This window comes from Lutjanus erythropterus, chromosome 20 (assembly GCF_056507025.1).
Source record: "Lutjanus erythropterus isolate fLutEry1 chromosome 20, fLutEry1.hap2, whole genome shotgun sequence".
NCBI lineage: Eukaryota > Metazoa > Chordata > Actinopteri > Lutjaniformes > Lutjanidae > Lutjanus > Lutjanus erythropterus.
Window position 1 is genome coordinate 1,890,493 of NC_139336.1, and position 20,746 is coordinate 1,911,238.

Consider the following 20,746-nt stretch of genomic DNA (forward strand, 5'->3'; position numbering starts at 1 on the left):
GGATTTGTGTATGAACTTAGATTTTTTTCCTCTCTCATTAATCATCTTGTGACCCCTCAGATTTATTTTGTGACTGTTTGAAGGGCCCCGACCCCTGAGTTGGGAAGCTTTTAGAATGTGGTATGAGGGAGTTAAAACTAGCTGCACTGACTGATACTTGTGCATTGATTCATCAGTATGAAAAAATCTAATCATGTAAAATATATATATAATTAACAGAACATCTACTTCTACTTTTGATACTTGAAATACATTTTGATTATAATAATTCTGTATTTTTATTTTAAATTAATTACTTTTAACTGTAATGGAGTACTTATACATTGTGGCATTGGTACTTTTACATAAATATCTGAATATGGTGATGCAGTGTTAGTACTTTGTATCACGAGACGTTACACAACGGCTAGTTTATCATGTGTGTTATCAAAGAAGATCTTTAAATTTTAACACATATTGATAGATTGAATTTTGCTGTGTTGACTGATGTCTCCGTGTCATTGGCCTACACTGCTTACTCCCTTTTAAGATAAGGGCTGATCCATGCCTACACTCTTGTCATATGTGGTAATCAGGTTTTGAGTGGTTGATTTGTCTGAACATCCAGGTTGACCGCTGAGGGCTGATGGACCTGCACCCTGCTGAAATCTGGTATGTCATTTAATATTATGTATTCAAATGGTGAATAATATCACTGTCAAGTGTCAAACTCTTTTATATAAAACATATCTATTTACCCAGCCTTCCATGGTTTTGCATGGTCTTTAACCTTCTTTTAAAAAAATCCAACAATATGTGAAAGTGCTCAAAAAAAGTTGACCCAAAAAGTATTTGACTAAGCATGGCACAGAGTATTAGGAGAAAAAAATATTAAATAATAAATAAGACAAAATTAAATAATACAATTTGTAGATAAACTGCAAAAATAGTAGATGTTTTCACAGCCTTCTTCTTTTTAACATATCTAACTGGTGTCATGTTCAAAAGGCTCTTGACCAAGCATCCAAACCTTACTTTGAAGCCAGCCCATGAGTTTACTTAAAGGAGAAGTCTGAAATATATTTATGTATATTTACTGTAATAAGTCATATAATGACCACGATGTGTCAGCAGAGATCAAGCAAACATGTTGAGGTGAAATACTCTTACAGTCTCCCCCTTTGAAATTCCCATTCCAGATCAGAATAATAACTGTTTCTCTTTCTTAATGCTGAATGTTTGAAACAACTCTCTTCAACCGTAGATCGTGTATCACGCAGGATTGATTATAATATTCAATATACAGTCTATGGCTCCAACTTGCTATTTAAACTGTTGCACTCATTCTTGTACACACAATGGGAACATATTTCTCCTTAAAATCATGGAAACTCGTCCATGTCATTCAGTTTAAAACAAAGACTTTACTTATTCATGATTTCCCTCCTGTTTCTGTCTGAGTTGTCTTCATTCATTGTTTATAATCTATCTCTTTCACTAATATTTTTCATTGTTATAATACTGATTCAGTTTATAAGGGTTAAAGCAAGCTGCTCATGTCTTGTCATGTACACTCCTTCAATGGTAGGTTGTGTGTAGGTGTATGTCTGTATACATTATGTATCTCTAGATGTTTGTCTTGACATATACTTTCATTTACATTCATTTTTTTTTGTATCTATCCAATGAATGGCTCCACCGGACAAAACAATGTCAAATGAGGCACATAATGCCATTTCTAGACTATTAATTAATTATCACTTAGTACTTGTTTAATCCATTAAAATGAAAATGAAAGTAACATGATCATAATTTCAAGTATTTTCAAATACATTATCCAAAATCCAAACACTTTTCAAACTTTAAACATTAAAGTTTATGTGTTTTCAAGGACTTCCAGAATCTGTACAAACCTTACAAAACCCAACAAAAGTTTTCAGCTTTCCTTAGATACAAGTGGCTCCATGGAACAAAGATTGGGAACCACTGTGTTGTGAAACTGTTACTGACCAGTCATTATAAATTTATAGTTTAGTTTTATTACTTTTCTTTTACTATGACTTTACTATGGTCTGAGACTCTGCTTTGCGTTTTGCTTCACATATACACACTGCTGCACTATTTTAACAATGTTGCACTTCTTTAGATTTTATGCATTCTGTGTGCTCAATTTTTAACTTTTTTTATATTATTTTTTATTATCTCAAAACATCATTAGTTTCCATCTTAATGTCATACATTCTATATTTTATCCTTATTATATACTACTTTTACTTCTATTATCAAGTGTTTTATTCACGTTAAGATACATTGTATGTATTCTACTCTCATCTTAGTTTTACATGTGGGTTTATTTTATTCCTGTTTTACATTAATTATGGCATTGTATTCCTGTTTTTATGTTCACTGTGTCTTTTTCTTTTCATGTAATTTCTTTGTTGTAAAGTACTTTGGGTGGCATTTCTTACAAATAAAATTAATTATTAATTTATTATAATTATTATGATTCACTCATATATTGGTGATTATATGTTTGCACCTCTTCAGTTCAAATGATATTGAACATTAGATGACAAAAGAAGCCCACAATAAAAGGTTCTTATTGCAGCTAGAACATTAGCTCAGCTCTCTGTGTACAGAGGAGGTGTCCCTTGTTTGTTCTCAGCCCTGCCCTCAGGCCGCACACAGTATTTGCACAACACTGCATGTTACAAAGGTAAAAAACAACTAATTACATAGTAATCTGTAAAATTAATTAAATAAATATTAAATAAATCGCTCATTTGGTTATTACCATGTTTTGTGCTACTTGTTTCCTTGGTACACGTTACAAAGGTAAAGGTCTTCCCTGCTAACCCACTCTATTGTTGGACAGCAGGGCAGTTACTACAGACAGACATGGTACTACAATGAAAGGCTTTCAGGCTCAGCAGACAGCCGTTATCGACAAATTCAGGCAGCGCTTGTTATTAACGCCGGGACATTCGGATTCAACAAACGGGATTAGCTTAGATAGCAGGAAACGGCTCCGCCTGCTCAGGAGATGTTTGGCATATGCTGGTCGAACATACAAGTGAACCCAAAAGTTAAAGTTGAAAGAACGCATTGCGTCGAGCTACGCCATTGGCTGCTGATACACAACGTAAATTTTTCAATGAGCCGCCATATTAGGAAGCCAAACCCCTCTTTCATTCGTTAAGAAAAGACAGGATACACTTCCAGGAGAGTTTTGGGAAGTGCCGGCTTTAGCTGAGCGCTTGAATCCAGAATTTTACTTCTGTACAGGCGGTTCCTGGCGTCGGTGTGTCTACTGTCTTTTCACACGGGTTACTGAGCTTCTCTTCCACAATGGCGACCGCGACTGCAACTCCAAGCGGCCAGAGAAGCACGTGCGGCAGCGGTACACCGCTAAGCCCGACCAGGATCACCCGCCTGCAGGAGAAACAGCAGCTCCGTGACCTCAACGACCGCCTGGCCGTCTACATCGACAAGGTCCGCAGTTTGGAGTCTGAGAACGACGTCCTCCAACTGCAGATCAGCGAGAGGGAAGAAGTCCGGAGCCGGGAGGTGACCGGGCTCAAAGCCCTGTATGAGACGGAGCTGGCCGACGCCAGGAGGTGTTTGGATGACTCCTCCAAGGAGCGGGCCTGGCTACAGATCGAGCTGGGAAAGATCAAGTCCGAGCATGAGCAGCTTCAGCAGACGTAAGCCTGTAACATTTTAATCATGTTCTACAGTCTGATAGGGACAGCATCTCCGGACCATTAGCTACTCACTGCTGACTTTGATTTTCGAGCCATTTTTTTTGCAACATTACGTACGCAAGTCCGTGTGAGGGGTTACGTTTTCCCTCTGCTGAGGGCGTCACTACAACTCTGCCTATAAAAACTTACTTTGTTTTACTGCCCCTTTGTACTACCTTAGTTTGTTTACACACTACATTATATCTCAATCAGCTAAAATTTTCAAGTTGATTAAAAATAGTAAACAATATTTTGAAATGATTGACAGTGCCTGTTACCCGCCCACCATTGTCTGTGTTGCTGAAAGACTGTCAGGTCAGCCTTTAAAATGTTAACTTTATTTTAATGCTGAAGAAATGGCTGAGTTTATAGGTGTAGAGAAATGTGGCTTTGGTTTAATTAGACTGGCAGGCAACGCTTTCATTGAATGTGACATGGTGCCTTCAGGGTCTGCTGGTAGTATTTGTTGAGAACAGAAGACACTAACAGACTGGTGCTGAATTGAAGTTGCATTGGTGTTTCATGAGGAAAATGACAGAACTGGTCTTTGGAGTGTTTAGTTTCTGTGTTCTGACTGAAGTTAGAGCTGCACAATTAATCAAAAATTATGTCAGAAAAAGCACAATATCCAAATAGCAGAAGCTGCATTGTTTTGATGAAGGAAATGTGTGAGAAATAGTTTTATAATGAAGTACTGTAGTGCCACAGAGATGTCCTGGCCCACAAATGTTCTCCACATGTTAGACAGCTTGTTTGTCTTGTACAGACCCCAACAAATATCATATCATCATGATTTTAATGGTTTGTTTCTGTGAAAATGGAGATTGTGACGCAAAGATGATAATGCCCACTAATCATGAATCATATTGCAATATCTGTCAAAATAGTTGCGATATAATTTGTATTTTGACCACCCAGTGCAGCCCTAGTATCTGCTGAAAGTTTTTGGAGTGTTTTGTTTCATGGTATGATTGCATCACCCACAGAATTACTGTGTTATTTATTGCAGTTTGAGGTGTGCAGTCATTTGTCTGCACAGCACCCATATTTGAAACATGAGTGTGTTTGTGTGTGTTCCCATATATCCAACAGAACTTGACAGCAGCAACTGTTAGTCACAGCTGTTGACTTGAGGTGCATGAATAGACAATGTGGAGCGTGTCCTCCTGAAAGTGAGGTGATTCAGCTGTTTTTTGTTTTTTTTTCCCCCTGCAAATAAAATGCCTATTAGTTGATCAAGTGTTAACTAAAGCAAAATGGATATATCAGTCGGCCAATATTATTGGCTGATACTAGCCTATCACAGCTGTATCAGTCTACACCAGTATCAGAGTATATTTTTTCTGATAAGCACCAATGCGAAAACATTTTTTTAACAGAACATAATGCAAATTATTTAAATTTTCTTTGAAGTTTCATATAATTTATGTATATTTGATTCATTTTCTTGATAAGTTTAATAAGGGTTAGGGTTGAAAATAATCGCAATTTCGCAATTTTCACTTTTCACGTCACAGTTTTTTTTTTTTTTTAGAAAAGCTGCTGTGAAATCAGGCATTTCAGGTCACAAGAATCCCCCCAAAAGCCCACAAAATCCTGGAGGGACTGATCTGTAGAATTTCTGCCGGAGACTTTTATTTGTTTGGGGACCCAAATAAAATCTCCTGTGACCCACCTGTAGGTCCCGACCCAGTCTTTGGGAGTGTCTGCTATATAACACATTGCAGTATGAGCTGATATGTCTATCACATTGTTTTTTTTATTCCCTAATATTGGTATCAGCATCAGTCCATTATCAACCAGGCCTACAGTTGACTGTTAGAAAAATTTACCTTTTTTTTCTTTAATAAAGCAGGGTGTTGAAGTTGGCACCCACAGCTGTGTGTGTGTTTTCCTGTTCCTTTGCCTGCATGTGAACCAAATTAGCAGAAAACAGCTTTGATTTCACCAGTGTGTAAAATCCCTCAGACTGGTCATAAGAGTGTGGCAGAGCTCCACAGTTGTTGCTAAATGAACGCGGCATAAACGCTCAGCAGCACACATACACATGTATTCCACAGCAGTGTTCATCAGGGTGAGCAGTCAGGTGTGGAGCTGCTGTGCGTTGTTAAACAGAAGAAGTCTGTGTCGCACACTGACAGTGTAACACAGCTGGCACTGACAGTTTGTTTGGGTCTGTGGCTCGACCAGTTGACATGACCCCTTTAACTTGATTTTTAGCACATGTTTTGTGTCTGGATGTGGACACTAACTGGACTGTGTCCAGTATTTACTTTCCTCATGTTAAAATCACATTCAAGTCCTCCCTGAAATAGATTCCACTTGCTATTGGCATACACATCAGATTCAACAGACTGATGAAATCATCTTTGTAGGGCTGCAACTAATGATTATTTTCATTATTGATTAATCTGTCAATCAATTTTAAGATTAAGTGATTAGTGGTTTGGTATTTTTCAACTAGCAATCATTCTGCTGATCATTTTTCCGCTAATTGATTAGTTATTTGGTCCATAAAATATCAGAAAGTGGTGAAAAATTAATCCTGTCACAATTTTGGCAATTGGAAAATAGGTGTTTTCACATGTTTGAACCTATTTTTCAACTAGTGATCAATCTGGCAATTCCACTAATCAGTTAGTTATTTGGTCCATAAAATGTCAGAAAATATTGATCAGTGTTTCCCAAAATCCAAGATGACGTCCTCAAATGTCTTGTTTTGTCCACAACTCAAAGATATTCAGTTTACTGTCAGTAATACTGTCAGCAGTGTTCTTAAAAAAATCCAAACTGATTTTATTGATTATTAAAATAATTGCCACGTAATTTAATAGTTGACAAATAATCTATTCGTCAATATATCACTGCATTTTACATTGTTTGGTACAGATTGTTCCAAACATCTAAACATTTCTCTAATATTGCAAATCATATCACAATTGCAACATCAGTAAAAAGAATTGCACTTAAATATTTTTTCAAAACTTTTAAGTGATAATGATGTCACAATATTGTATTAATGTACAGAAGCAAAGTATTGATTTTTTTCTTTATCATATAAATGATTATATTACAAATAGAAATTCAACTTTTTGGCACTATTGGAATACAATCAAGAGCTTTTTCAGTCCACTAGGTGGTGCTGAGTTTTTCTCTGGTGAGGTCACAGTCAGCAGGTTTGGTTGCTCGGTCTGTCTGCTTGATAGTCTCATTTTAATGCCATAAAAATGATTGAAGTGAGATGAACAGTCTGAAAACTTTATCATATTAGATAAAACAGATGTTGATGACAAAGTTTTCCTTTGCTGACATAATTTACAATTGGAAAAAAGGCAATAATGTTATGATATTTCAAACTGTTGTTTGTTTTATGTCTATGAAAAAGTTGAGAAAATTCACAATTTCAAGGCAACACAATATAACAGCTTTTTGAGTTTTGAACTCAAACTTGTTTTGAAAAAGTTTTACCTACTGCTGATCTTTTGTTGAGATAATTTAGTTTTCTTCTTTAGATAAACTTGCATATTTGAGTTTTAGAAACCCCAAAAATTGTATTGAAAAATTGTAGCATAAATTCATTCAGGTGAAAGTGAATGATGGTGATGAATGAATGTTTTCAGTTAAAACCATTTCATTTTCAGGCACCAGAATAATGACAGATCAAGTTCACTGCAACCAAATTTTGACCTTTTTTTCTTTTTTGCATTTCTAAAACTCAAACATACGTCAGTTAGACAGTTTGTCTAAAGAAGAAATGTAAATTATCTCAACTAAACTCTCAGCAAAAAAAAAGTTAATTTAGCAATTGATTTTACAATCGATTAATCGTTGCAGCTTTGGTTGTTTCATAGTGGGGCGGCCCTCGTGGACAGAGCCTGTTTGAACTTGTCATGTGTCAGAATCAGAATCACAGTGTTTGAAAAAATGAGGCCCTTATAGCCTCAAATACAGCATTCCCCTCTGCACAAGGATATTCAGTAGCCAGCCAGAGGGAACTGGTAGCCAGCTGGTATTTTTAGATGGGTGCTGGTGTTGTTGTTCCCAGCCATAGTTTGTGGACTTAAACAAATGCTGAACTTGCACTTTGCTATTAATGTGGCTTAAAGAATCCCAGACTGCCAGTGGAGCTGGTGTGGGTGTTCATATCAACATATAATCTGACCCTGGGTCAGTACCATTTTTGGTCTCTTTCAGGTCTTAATATCATGTTTTAAATCAGCTCATCCAGGTGTAAAAGTGATGCATTTAAGATGCAGTGACTAAATACACAATGACTGCACAAATTTATACATAATAGTTGTCATTCATCTGCTCGTTCTTTTTTGTCAGCAGACAAAGTGACTTTTTCGCTGCTTATTTTGTCTGATTTTTAGTTCTTAGTTGGTTGTCAGAAGTGCAGTTTCATCAGCAGTTAAGACTGAACACATCATCATCGCCTCCTTCCTCCAGGCCAGTTTTCTTAATGTGCTTGTAGCAAAAGCTCCTAGTTGTATGTGACTCTTATAACATTATTAATACTTTGTTACATCCAAAATATTTTTCTTTTTTTAAAATTGTTTATTGGTAGTCAGATAAGTTATACAGATCAGTATAATGCAAACGACATTTTTAAGTTTTGCAAATTTAGCAAGAGGGAAAAGAAAAAAAGTTAACTAAGGATAAAAAGACAAATGCAAACACGTGAAAGCAGTGGGGATCAAGTTGCTCAGGAATTCAATATTAAAGGATTCGTTGATGCAATAAGTCAAAAAGAAATAATAATGACAATGACAGTATGAATTGCATGATAAGAGATTTAAAGCCTAGATTCAGTGCAGACCACAAAAGGATGCCACATTTTCTTAAATTTATTAGCAGAACCATCAATTGTTAATCTGAGTTTCTTTAGTTTCAGGTGCTGTGTGAGATCTCTTAGCCATGAATGTCCTGTCCTACAGACTTTCAGATTCTACAGACTTAAAAAAAAAAAATCTTCATTTAGTACAGATTCCTGCAAGAAATCACACCATATTCTTGCAATATCAGTTAAAATAATCACAATTAACAATTTTTTCAAAATCGTTCAACCCTCTCCCAGAACACAGAATATGGCAATCAAGGGAACTGGTTCTAACACCTGTCCATCAACATCAGTCTAGAAGAAAGATTTACACTAATGAAGTATTGAGGCAGTTTCTATTTGTTTTTTCTTATGTCGATTTAAAACAGCCTGAGAAACAGCAAGTTGAACAGGAAGAGCAGGTTTCTGTGTATAGTGCTTTCTGATGAAGCTATATGATGATGTGTAGTAACTCTGGTATTTGTTGTGCACTGGTATGCTCTCACTGAGAGCCTGTCAGATCAGTGGTTTTCCCTCCAGCTAATGTTTCTCAGTAAAATGTGAGAAAGCAGACATACCTCAGTACATTCCACGCATAGTTTGTCCACTTTAGCAGCAGTCCCACCCGCCCATCGTAACCCTGAGCCACACCATGAGAAAATAACTGGCCTCTGTCCCAGCAGAGCTCTTACTTTACTCACAAACCCACTGAAACAGTTCAACTGTTGACTTAGTTAAACCCAGGCTTAGAGCTGAGAAACAGATGTCCAACATGTTTTTGAAAGTGAAATATGTGACTCTAGATTTTTTTTTTTTTTTTGTTTTTTTTAAATCAAAGCATTCAGGAATTAAGAAGGAATTTATTTTGAATAATCCAAACCAGGAAAATCTCATTAAAATACAAAAATCTGAGTAGAATCACATAAAAATGTATTTGAAGTTCTTCTAATTTGCAGCTCCTCTGTCATTCTCTGTTTTTCACCTCTGTTGTGTTGTGTTGTGGCCACCAGAGGAGCCTGTTTACTGTTGACCACTGTCATCTCTGTCACCTTTGAAACCTTGGGCACAGCTACCCTCTTCATACATACAGAGTAGAAGCAGATGAAATGTTATGAAAAGTTTCCTAACATGACTGTAGTGACCAAAGTTCAGTTAGCCTTACTATCGTGGTTTTGTTCAAACGTGCTGAAAATTGCACATACTGAAAGTTTTACACCGAAAACTTCTCCTCAGCTGTTTGAAATGGCATCATGTGCTTTGCAGTCTTACAGCTGCTGGGAAAACACTTGAATTTTAATGTAATGTTTTGAAGGTTTGAAAAGTATTTAAAATTGTAATATTACTTCCATAATAAATCACTCTCCAAATGAATAGTTCACTTTTTACAAGAATAAATAAAATTAGTCAGAGAGAGTTGAGTTTGCATTTTTTAATTTATTAATTTTTATTTATCTTTTTTTTTTGATGATGCCAAGTCCACTTACAGACAGGAGACACATTTTGAAACATTCAACTTGCTGTATTTTCCTTCTAATTTGTTGCCCCGCTGTAAAATTCTATCATGAAACATAATTTTGGTTGTTAACAGCAAAGTAACATCTGATGTAATGTGACAGAAAAGTGAAATAGGGCCTAATCATTTTGAGTGTATACAGTTGTACATAAAGTGTTTATGAATATGTCATTTGCCACAGCAGTAAGGTGCTGGAAAAGATTGAGAATGCACTTTGAAAATGCTTGAAAAGCCCTTAAATTGAACTTTGGCAGAGGAAGAACTCTGTCTGTGTGATGTCAGTGTTTTCACTGATGCAAAATAAATCCTCATTGCTGCTGTGGCTGCATCTGGGAGACTGTTGTTAACTTTAGTTGATGCTGGACATTTATTGTGAAAAGAGATAGCAGACTCCCGCACACTGTCTCGCTTTCTAGTGATTTATTGAATATCCGATGTTTCGGTCCAAACGACCTTCATCAGGTATACTGGTGGCATACAAACATTTCTACATGCATTTAAAGACAGCGAATGCCTCCATTTACAAAAAACATCCAATCAGAGGACTGCTCAGATTGGTCAACACCTGAAACAAATTCAGGTGTCATCAGTGCAGCATTAGGGCCGGAAACTCATCAAATCTCAATAAACTCATCAAATCTCAATAAACATTTTTTCTTTTGTAACACCCCACCCATGAAAAATATCTACATATATACATAGACCAACACATATCTCAATTTTATCTGGTGCATCATACTGCAAAATATATCAGTCTCCAGAAAAGGGACATCAATAAATCAATATCCAAATAATCATGTCAGATAGGTATTAAAGGGAAAAAGTTTTTTTAAAGACATAATTATTTAAAGGCTGAAAATGGCGTCTCAATGACCTGTTAAGTCAAGTGTGTGCATATATACATATATACATATATATATATATATGTATGTATGTATGTGTGTATGTGTGTATGTGTGTATGTGTATGTATATATATATGTATATATATATATGTATGTATATATGTATGTATATATGTATATATATATATATATATATATATATATATATATATATATATATATATATATATATACATACATACATACATGCACGCGCATACACGTACACATATGCATACACATATATGTGCACATACATACATGTACAAGCACACATCCATACACTCAACATTGCTTGGACATTTATTGTGGAAATTTCAAAGTACAATAAAAAACAGTTTTATGATAATAAAAATTTGAAACTAATACTAATCATCAGCAGTTTAACCATCCTGAATCCAGTAGATGTTTCATTACTGTATAGAATATTGTTAAATGGAGCACACATGGTTTAATAATGGTGTAGACAAAGGGAAAGCATCAGCAGTAGGCTGTAGTCAATAGTTTAGACAGGAAAACACCGGACAACAGACTCAGCTCACCTAAGGAAAAAATGTGTGTATCTTGGTGTCCTTCTGCTATCAGCAACATGTCTGTGTGGCCAATCCAATCCTCCATAATCACAGCCACTGGACGGTCTATCACCCCTTCAACTCTTTATTATGCCTGATGCCTTCTGTGAGCTGTGAAGTTGTGGCTTCAAGTAGAAGAAATGAATGTACTTATGTTGGGGTGATAGTCATAGTCCAATGTAGGCAAACTGTGGAACACAATATGTATTATCTCTTTCTTAAGTCCATAAAAGAAATTCCTTTTCTGGCTCCACGTTTACCTGGTCATCAACAAGGTTTGCATTTTCCATTTATATTTAACTCCACAACGTGGACCAATATCAAGCACCAAGTATTGAACCTTTCAGAGCATTTCAACCAAAATAAATTCAGAACCTGAAGAGGAACCCAAAAATACCTCTGATGATGATCCTTGATTACAGTGGTTCCACTCAAAACTGGTTGAAGTACAGGCTAGTTGGCTAGATAGCACCAAGGTCCCAAGAATCCTGAACAGAAGTGGTTCAAGAGCTGATTGATCCGCTGAGTGTCACTGCCTGCTTCATCAGTGTTGGTTTTGGGTTCAACATGTGTCAGATATTAGTATATACAGGAGAAATCACCATCACATGCACTCACCATGTTTCTCCCTCCACCTTTCAGCTACAACAAGAAGGAGTCTGAGGCAGCTGGAGCCCAGGCCAGGCTGAAGGACTTGGAGGCTCAGATGAACTCTAAAGAGGCCATGCTGTCCACAGCGCTGTCTGAGAAGAGGGGCCTGGAGGCCTCGCTGGCTGACCTGAGAGAACAGCTCCAGGAGGTACAGCACTGCTGGATCAAGAATATGATGAGGCTTTCTTTGTACTGTTCCCTTGAACACTAACGGAGTGATGCAGAGACTGATGGTGTGATTTTTATTTTGAATCATGTACTTCAACACAAGGAATTTTTGTATGCTCGTCATGTTCTTTGTGTGGTTGGGTTTTCTCTTGACTTTTCTGTTCATCTAGACTTAATTTCTAAGCACTGCTGTTTTTGTGTGCCAGCTGGATACTGGTCTTGCTCAGGCCAAGAAGCAGCTTGCTGATGAGATGCTCCTGCGTGTGGACTTTGAAAACCGCTGCCAGAGCCTGACCGAGGACATGGACTTCCGTAAGAGCATGCATGAGGAGGTGAGTCGGACATTTTATTAAGTAAAAGTAGATGAGACCCTTGCAGGGTTTTAAACCGATGAATCACTTTCTTTCTGTTGCATTTCCTTTACTGGTGAAACCAAACCACAGTTGACTCGAGTTAATCAAACCTGAGAATTCTGTGTGAGCGCTGACTGTGTTCTGTGCTACAGGAGGTGAAGGAGGCCCGGCAGCGATACGAGACCCGGCTGGTGGAGGTGGACTCTGGACGGAAGCAGGAGTATGAATATAAACTGACTGAAGCCCTGGCTGAAATGAGGGCTCAGAATGAGGAGCAAATCAAGATCTACAAAGATAACCTGGAGAGCACCTACCTGACCAAAGTAAGAACACAGACGCACACAGTCTCCTGAAAGCAAACTAAATACTGACAATATACATGTGACAAGGGACCAACATGGCAGAGAAATGAAGAGAGTTGGAAAGCATGGGAAGAACATTTCATCATTTCTCAGAATCAGGTTGTCTGTATCGTAATATATTATTTCTTAGTGCTTTTTCTTGCCAGATTCATTCTCAGTGTGCTGAGAAAATAGAGCTGGCACTCAGCCTCTCACTGCATATCATAAGTTAGCCATAGCTTGTTCTGTCTGAACAGCTCAGTTAGTTAACATGGGCACTGTGAGGAAGCGGGCAATGCTTCATGGCATTTCTTTTTCCTGTGTGTCCGTGTACTGCAGTGCAACAACCCTCTGAGCGGGGGGCCTGCAACCTTTACTACCAGAGGAGCCATTCTTGGCCAAAAAAGGAAAAAAATAAATCTGTCGGGATTTAATTTGCTATTTTCCTGTAAGGGCATATTCACACCTGGAGTTCAGTTGATTTGAGCCAGACCAACAGAAACATTGTTGCATTTTGGTCCTGAATTTCATAAATATAGGCTGTACATGTCTTATCAATTAGAGATCACCTCCTAAACAGATTTCACAATCAGCTGATGGATTTATTAGCACTTTTGAAACTGTGCTAAAATCACTTCTTCTATCATAAAAATCCCGTGGCTGGTTTGTTTGCTTTAACACCACAAACGTACCACATCAGAGTTCATTTGGAACTGGACTGAGACCCACCTTTTCAGGCAGACTCAGTCCAGTTGTGTGGTCCACACCGGGGTTCAGTCGACAGCTGGGCTGGTGTGAAATTTGAGGAAAAGGTGCTGAGCTGTAGGTGTAGGCTATGACGCACATATTAGTTGATGAAACATTTTTTAGATTCAGTGTGTAGGCTACATATTTCTATAATTAAACAATGTTAGGAATCATTTTAGATCTACAACAATGATGAATGAAAATGAATGTTTAGAATCCCTTCTATATAAGGGAAAGGAAAAGGAGCCACTGTAGAGGGGAAAAGAGCTACAGCTTGCAGACCCCCTCTCTAAGCCAATCCAAAAATAACACTGGTCTCTGCTGTATTTTTTCAGTGTTGGTTTGTAGCATTACATGCAGGGCACCATGTCCAAATGCTGTGTGTGAATGAAAGTGGCCGGTAGATTCACTTCACTCACCAGACAAAAAAAAATCAGTGATAATGTATCGAGTGGCTGGTAACATCTGATCATTCACTAATTTGGCTAGTGAAAGTTAATTTTACACCGTGTGTCCATGTCACAGTCAGGTCATGACCTGTGATGACATCACTGTGGTCAGGATGAGGTTGGATTTGTCACACAAAGCATAACAATATTATATATAAAACTGTTAGAAATGTTCATTTTAATTTTGGTTTTATTTCCACTAAATGACTGCATGTGTGAACTTGTAGTTTCACAGTATTTTCTTTTTTACTTCACTTTTTTTTTACACCAGCATTGATGTTGTTAGTGTGAAGAATTTTGTAAACTCAACACTTTTTGCAGCACACATTTCCAGCCCACATGCATCAGGTGTTTAGTGTGATCCATCAAAAACAACAAGCCTTAAAACAAGATGAGATTAAGTGAAGCTGATAATTTGGCATCAATCAAAGTAATAGGAAACCAAGCCTGGTCAAAGTGTGTGTAATACTGGCACCATCATAAAGTAAAGAGGTGACTGCACAGTTGCAGTCCTGTGCTGTCTGTTGTGAAACTACACGTACGATGTGTGAACGTCAACAGAGCTCTTTACAAACTAACTTCCTGTGTGTCAGGAAGTAACTGACTGCTCAGTTCCTCTTTCACGGTGTGATGATGAGGAGGAGGAGGCAGTGTTGATGTTGCCCTCAGACTCTAAAGCGTTCCATCTGTCTGTCCACCTGCAGCAAGAAGACCTGCGTCGTCTGTCTGAGATGAACGGAGCATCAGCCAACATGGCCCGAGAGGAGCTGAGGGAGTCTACCCTGAGGATTGAGAGCCTCACCGCCCAGCTGGCAGGACTGCAGAAGGAGGTGCACTTTTTAATTCTATTCATCATATTTTTAATTTGATGCAATTAGAAATTGTTTCCTAAGCAGCAAGATTTGATAAAAGCCTGTGAATTTCAACAGCAAGCATGTTTGTTTCAGTGCTGAATCTAATATACTTCTCTGTAGGGAAAAGGAAAATCCAAATGAATCAAGGCTGCTTTGATTATAAGACACCTTCCCTTTATCAGAGGAGTCCTGTTAGGAGAGTTTCTAGAGGTTTTTACTTTTGCCTTTTCTCCAGTAACAGTGAAACATAAAATGCCTCCATTAAAACTGGCTGTAAATCATAATATGTAACATTTATGCAGCCCAACCAAGTTTTTTTTCGCATGAACTGGGAGATATGTGTACATAGGTTATATATGTGCAGATGTGACAGGCCTATAAGATGACTTTGTAATTCTGCACACACAATGCAAGTATGTCTGTGGTGATGAGTTTTTTTTAAGTGTCTGAAATGGATGTCAAAGTTGCTACTTGCAACGATTGCTCAGCATCACTGCTCAGAGGAAAAAAAACAAACTTATCAACAGTAGTGTTCCTATTTTGTCCAGTGAATGGTGATGGCATGTGTGCCCTGGTGTCAGAATCTGACCTCTTCTTCTGTCTTCAGACTCGTGGTTGGCGTGATCGTATCATGGAGCTGGAGGCGGCGCTGGCTCAGGAGAAAGACACGGGCCGCAGGATGCTGGCAGAGAAAGACCGCGAGGTGGCTGAGATCCAGGCCAAGATGCAGGAGCAGCTGAACGAGTACGAGCAGCTGCTGGATGTCAAACTGGCTCTGGACATGGAGATCAATGCCTACCGTAAACTCCTGGAGGGAGAAGAAGAAAGGTGAGGAGAGAGACAGTTTGCATCAGTTAAAATATCTGCTCCATTTCTGATTCACTGGCTGAACTGTGGTGTCCCTCCCCCAGACTGAAGCTGTCTCCCAGTCCTTCGTCTCGTGTCACTGTGTCTCGAGCCTCGTCCAGCAGCCGCAGCGTGCGCACCACTCAGGGGAAGAGGAAGCGCGTAGATGTGGAGGAACAGGAAGCCAGCAGCTCGGTGTCCATTGCTCACTCCGCATCAGCCACAGGACCCGTCTGCATCGACGAGATTGACACAGACGGCAAGTTCATCTGCCTCCAAAACAGCGGAGAGGAGGTGAGCAGCTGGCTGTTAGATGTTACTGATGTTTCTGTGCAGATCCAGCTGAGACCTGGTGTGTAACCTCTGTACGTATGTCTGCCTCAGGACCAGGCCATGGTCGGGTATGAGATGATCAAGACGATTGCAAACACTACAGCCACCTACAAGTTCACACCCAAATTTGTCCTGAAGGCTGGACAGAAAGTCACGGTAAGAGTTTGTCTTCAGCCAGAGTTTAATCATTTTCTGCTCAACCTGCTGGGGAGATGAACTTCTTTGAACATTTAGGATTCACAAATGGTAATCTCCAGTCTAAAATCACTTTTAAATTTGAAATTGTAGAAGGAATGAAATACATAGAGACAGGTGTATGTCATAATGTTACTACTTTAAGATCACTGTAATAAATGTTTTATCTCCATCTTCTCAATCTGCACAATGACAAAAGTATTTGGCATTTAAAGGTGCAACAAGTGATTCTGGAGTCTCATCTCAACCTAAACTGTATATGTTGACTGAATACGAGGAGGACTGTAGAGCTTTGTGGACCCTCATGTGTGTGTCTGCTGTGTGCAGGTCTGGGTGTCTGATGCTGGCGTGAGCTCCAAACCTCCCACAGACCTGGTGTGGAAGAACCAGTCCTCCTGGGCTTCAGGGGAGGATGTCCACGTGGTGCTAATCAACCCTCAGGGAGAGGTGAGACCGTACACACACTCCTCCATCTCCATCCTTGGACTCTTCTCTCGTCTTCTTACTGATCAGTCTTTACATGCTAATTATTTTCTTGTGTGCAGGAGGTGGCAAAGAGAACCACGACATATACAACAGCAGTAGAAGAGCAGGGTGAGGAAGATGATGACAGCGGAGTGGAGGCCACTGAGGAAGACCTCTTCCACCAGCAGGTGAGACCACAACACTGTCAGTTCAGGAGATCAGCATCCAGAGCTGGCACTAAGTTGGTACTGGTTCAGAAATATTGTTGATCTAATGGACAAACGGTGCTGTTATGGGTATTTATTTTGCATTAATTCACTCTTAATGTAGCTGTTAGTGAGTGTGCAGTCGAGAGAGACAGTGTGTGTAACATAGCTGTGAACATGCAAGTAGAGTTCCTGTCCTGTAGTGACAACTTTGACACAGTCTCACTTGAAGAGACAGCTCACCCCAGTATCAAAAATACATATTTTTCCGCCGGCCTATAGCGCTGTTTATCCATCTGGATTTTTTGGTGTAGGTTGCAGAGTTTTGGAGATGTCAGCCAAGATGTCTGCCTTCTCTCCATTTAAATGGGACTATATGGCAGAGCACCAAAAATACATTTGAAAAATTTTAAACCAGTCTCTCTTTCCAAAAATCATGACCTGGTTACTCTAGATAATCCACAGACCTCGTTGTGAGCAGTTTAATTTCGGTACTGCTGTCTTTCTAGTAGAAAAGAAAGTAGTTCTGGTGGATGCTACTCCAGAAAGAAAGTAGTTCTTACATGAAACTGCTCACAACAAGGTAGGTGAATTATCTCGAGTCATGATTTTTGGAAAGAGACACTGGTTTTGAATTTCTCAAATGTATTTTTGGTGCTTTCAGCATCACAAGCCAGGTGCCATTTGTCCCGTTACATTGGAGAGAAGGCAGACATCTCTACAGCTGATATCTCCAAAATTCTGCAACTTTCCCTTTAAGGTGGACCAGGCTATTCTCATTTCAGTGACAAGCTGCTCAGGACACGACCACAGCCCTTAACCCCAGTTACCCCAGTTAAGACTGTTTCTGTTTCTTGTCACATCTTTATTTTTTGCATCAAATTATAAAAAGTAGTATCAATAAGAGTATTGATATCTGTATTGATAAAATCCTAATGATGCTCATCCCTAATGAGCTCAGTACAGACATTTCTCTGACTTAATTCCAATTACTAAATACACATGCTAACAAATCATGTGCACTATGTGAGAACATGTTTGTGGCTGTGGAAAAAGCTGTCAGTCAGAGGAAAAGAAACTGAGCGCAGCTCTCACAGAGAGGAAGCTGATGTTTCTATGTGACTGAGGCTGCAAATGAGGTTTGAGGTTTAAACAAAGCCTGTCAGCCAAAGGTCAGAGCGTTTGCAGCATTGTGTTTTGAACAGCACCGTGAATGTTTGTGTGCAGGGAGACCCTCGCACCGCCAAGAGAGGCTGCTCCATCATGTGATCCCACTGCCCAACCAACCAACCAACCAACCAGCCACCACCTCCTCCACCTCTGAGCCCAGCCAGTCTGCTGCCAACTGTAACTCTAGAACTATTTTTCTATCTTTTGTAGCGTATTTCGATAAAATGTATGACTTATTTTATCATTTTACTTCTCAAATAATGCAAAACTGCTTTTTGTAGCTGTATTTTCATCAGAGCAACCAAAACATGGATACTGAACAAGATTTGTATTTGTAGGTCAACCATTTTCTGTTTTTTAAACTCATGCAACAGTTAGCTCAACTCAAGGACAGGCTGTCTTTACGAAAACAGTGAGGTTTGCTATGTAATTTTTTAAATAGATTTTAATTTTGTTATTTTATTTTATATTTTATCTTATTGTTATTATTAATGATATATTCAAGGCTTTAAGCTATAAAAAAAGCCACAGGATGACAGTGATAGTTTAGGTCAATAGATGTTTTTCAATTTGCTAAAAATCTACTGTATGATATTAAAGAAAATTGGAAAAAAAAAGCACTGAAAGGAAAAGTACACTAAAATGCCACAGTGACCGGAGTTCATGTAATACATCCCATCAGTCTGGACCTGGACTGGACAAAATGTCTCTGTTCAGTGGCGTCTTCTAGTATCTGAAGACAAAAACTTCAAATACCATGATTGTATTCAAGTTTGTTACCTTAAAGCCCCTTCATGTGCAGGGTTTGAAACTGTGGCTTTGGAGACTCCTTGTGGTCATATGAACAAAGATCTGACCTGGGGACAGTACGAAAAAATGGACTGAAGGCCTGCACCAATTTTCACGTCTCATTTTTCTCCAAATCAAACTTTGTGCCATCAGAATAATCTGACGCCTGCGTTGTACACAGGGGTGTGATGTGACGTCCCGCAGCAAACACAAGTTTCTCTCTGCAGACTTTGAATTGAAAGTATTGCACCACTAAATAAGAAGTGTTGATTGTATCTTAACTTTTGATATTTGAAGTGTTTTGAAGTATCTTTTGTGTTGGTGTGTTACTATGCATGCTATGGCTGTATTCTTCATAGTTGAATGAATAAATGTTGTTTTCTTGTACTTGTGTGTCACTTTTTTTTCATTCCATTGGTACTATGTAGACCATTAGTTCCCAACCTAGAGTCCGGGTCCCACTTACAGGGGCACCACAAATCACAGGGGGTCCCCAAGACCTTGTCTGCTCTGACGTCCTCAAAACCAGATTTGCACATGTTAACTAAAATCACAATTTCAATTTTGAGAACATTAAAATGTCAAGTGTTTTCAAGGTTTTCCAGCAAGTTTATACAAAAGATTGAATATAAAACTATTCAAAAAGATACGTGTCTTTGTCCTCACTTTAAAAAAAGTTGTCCACAACTCTGTGATAATGAATAATAATAATAATAATAATAATAATAATAATAATAATAATAATAATATTATTATTATTATTATTATTATTATTATTATTATTATTATGGTAAGAATTAGTGTGTATAAAAAAATGTCAAGATGATACTAGAACAGAGACATTTCCCAGAGGTAAAGGTTCTAAGAATGGAAACAACTTAATTGATGTTTATTTTGGACAGTAAAGGTTCGGAATGAATCATTTATTCTGTTGGTGTGTGTATGTGTGTGTTCAGGCTGGGGGGCTCAGGTTTCCATAGACACAAGTAGGGGGGTCAAAGGAACAAAGGTTGGGAACCACTGCTGTAGATGACAGAGTGAGTCACAGTAAGAAACATACATTTGTAAACCATGAAGCATTGCAACAGAAAAATCAGCAATATGAAGTTATTAATGAAAGGAGAAATATGTAGTGATTGCACATGGAGAAATGAGTACAGCAGTCTAAATAGTAAGTTGAAGCCATAGACTGTATATTAAAGGGATGGAAATTCTATTTAGTTCTTCCCCCACTGTGTCCTCCACAGACGTGGTGAAGCTCAGGCAAACTGCAGGAGCACAAGACGAGCACAGTATCATATATTGACAATATAAAGTGAGGACGAGTAATTATCAGTTTATCAGTTGTCTGTCAAAGTTCAGCCTGTTTTCCTGAAAATCAAAGCCCACTGCTCCGAAATAACTGGATGATGAGTTCAGTGACTGCCTGTCTCACTGCTGCCAAACTCCCATTAACATTTTGATCAATTTAACAGCTATGCCTTCAACAAGATTATTTATTATTTCTTACAACTAAAAAACAGAGAATCAGTCAGTGAACATTCAGCATTCTAACTGTTCTAAATTCAGAAAAAACAAAATGTGTGGTGTTTATTTAAAATATGTTAAGAGTAATGCTGTTTTATGCTAGGTACTAAACAACTGACAAATAAAAAACTAGTTTATTGCAA

At 38.3% G+C, this 20,746-nt stretch overlaps 1 protein-coding gene across 2 annotated transcripts; it reads left to right on the forward strand.

Moving 5' to 3' along the window:
- The first annotated feature begins 576 nt into the window (after positions 1–576).
- On the forward strand, positions 577–19,463 carry lmnb1 (lamin B1). 2 transcript variants are annotated; one of them, XM_084745543.1, is made up of 11 exons: positions 577–651; positions 12,152–12,308; positions 12,535–12,660; positions 12,834–13,004; positions 14,923–15,048; positions 15,680–15,900; positions 15,984–16,212; positions 16,303–16,407; positions 16,774–16,893; positions 16,992–17,099; positions 18,345–19,463. In XM_084745543.1, exons 1-11 carry the CDS (start codon positions 626–628, stop codon positions 18,384–18,386), a joined length of 1,431 nt encoding a protein of 476 aa, XP_084601669.1. In that variant the 5' UTR covers positions 577–625; the 3' UTR covers positions 18,387–19,463. The 2 variants fall into 2 exon arrangements, with proteins under 2 accessions (XP_084601669.1, XP_084601668.1); XM_084745542.1 differs by lacking the exon at positions 577–651 and adding an exon at positions 3,142–3,683.
- Positions 19,464–20,746: the final 1,283 nt, after the last annotated feature.

Excerpts from the sequence above, each read along its gene's own strand:
- lmnb1 (XM_084745542.1), top strand. The coding sequence starts at position 3,328 with ATGGCGACCGCGACTGCAACTCCAAGCGGCCAGAGAAGCACGTGCGGC. Across the intron at positions 12,309-12,534 it reads TGAGAGAACAGCTCCAGGAG|CTGGATACTGGTCTTGCTCA; the intron begins GTACAGCACTGC and ends TTTGTGTGCCAG. Across the intron at positions 17,100-18,344 it reads AAGACCTCTTCCACCAGCAG|GGAGACCCTCGCACCGCCAA; the intron begins GTGAGACCACAA and ends GTTTGTGTGCAG.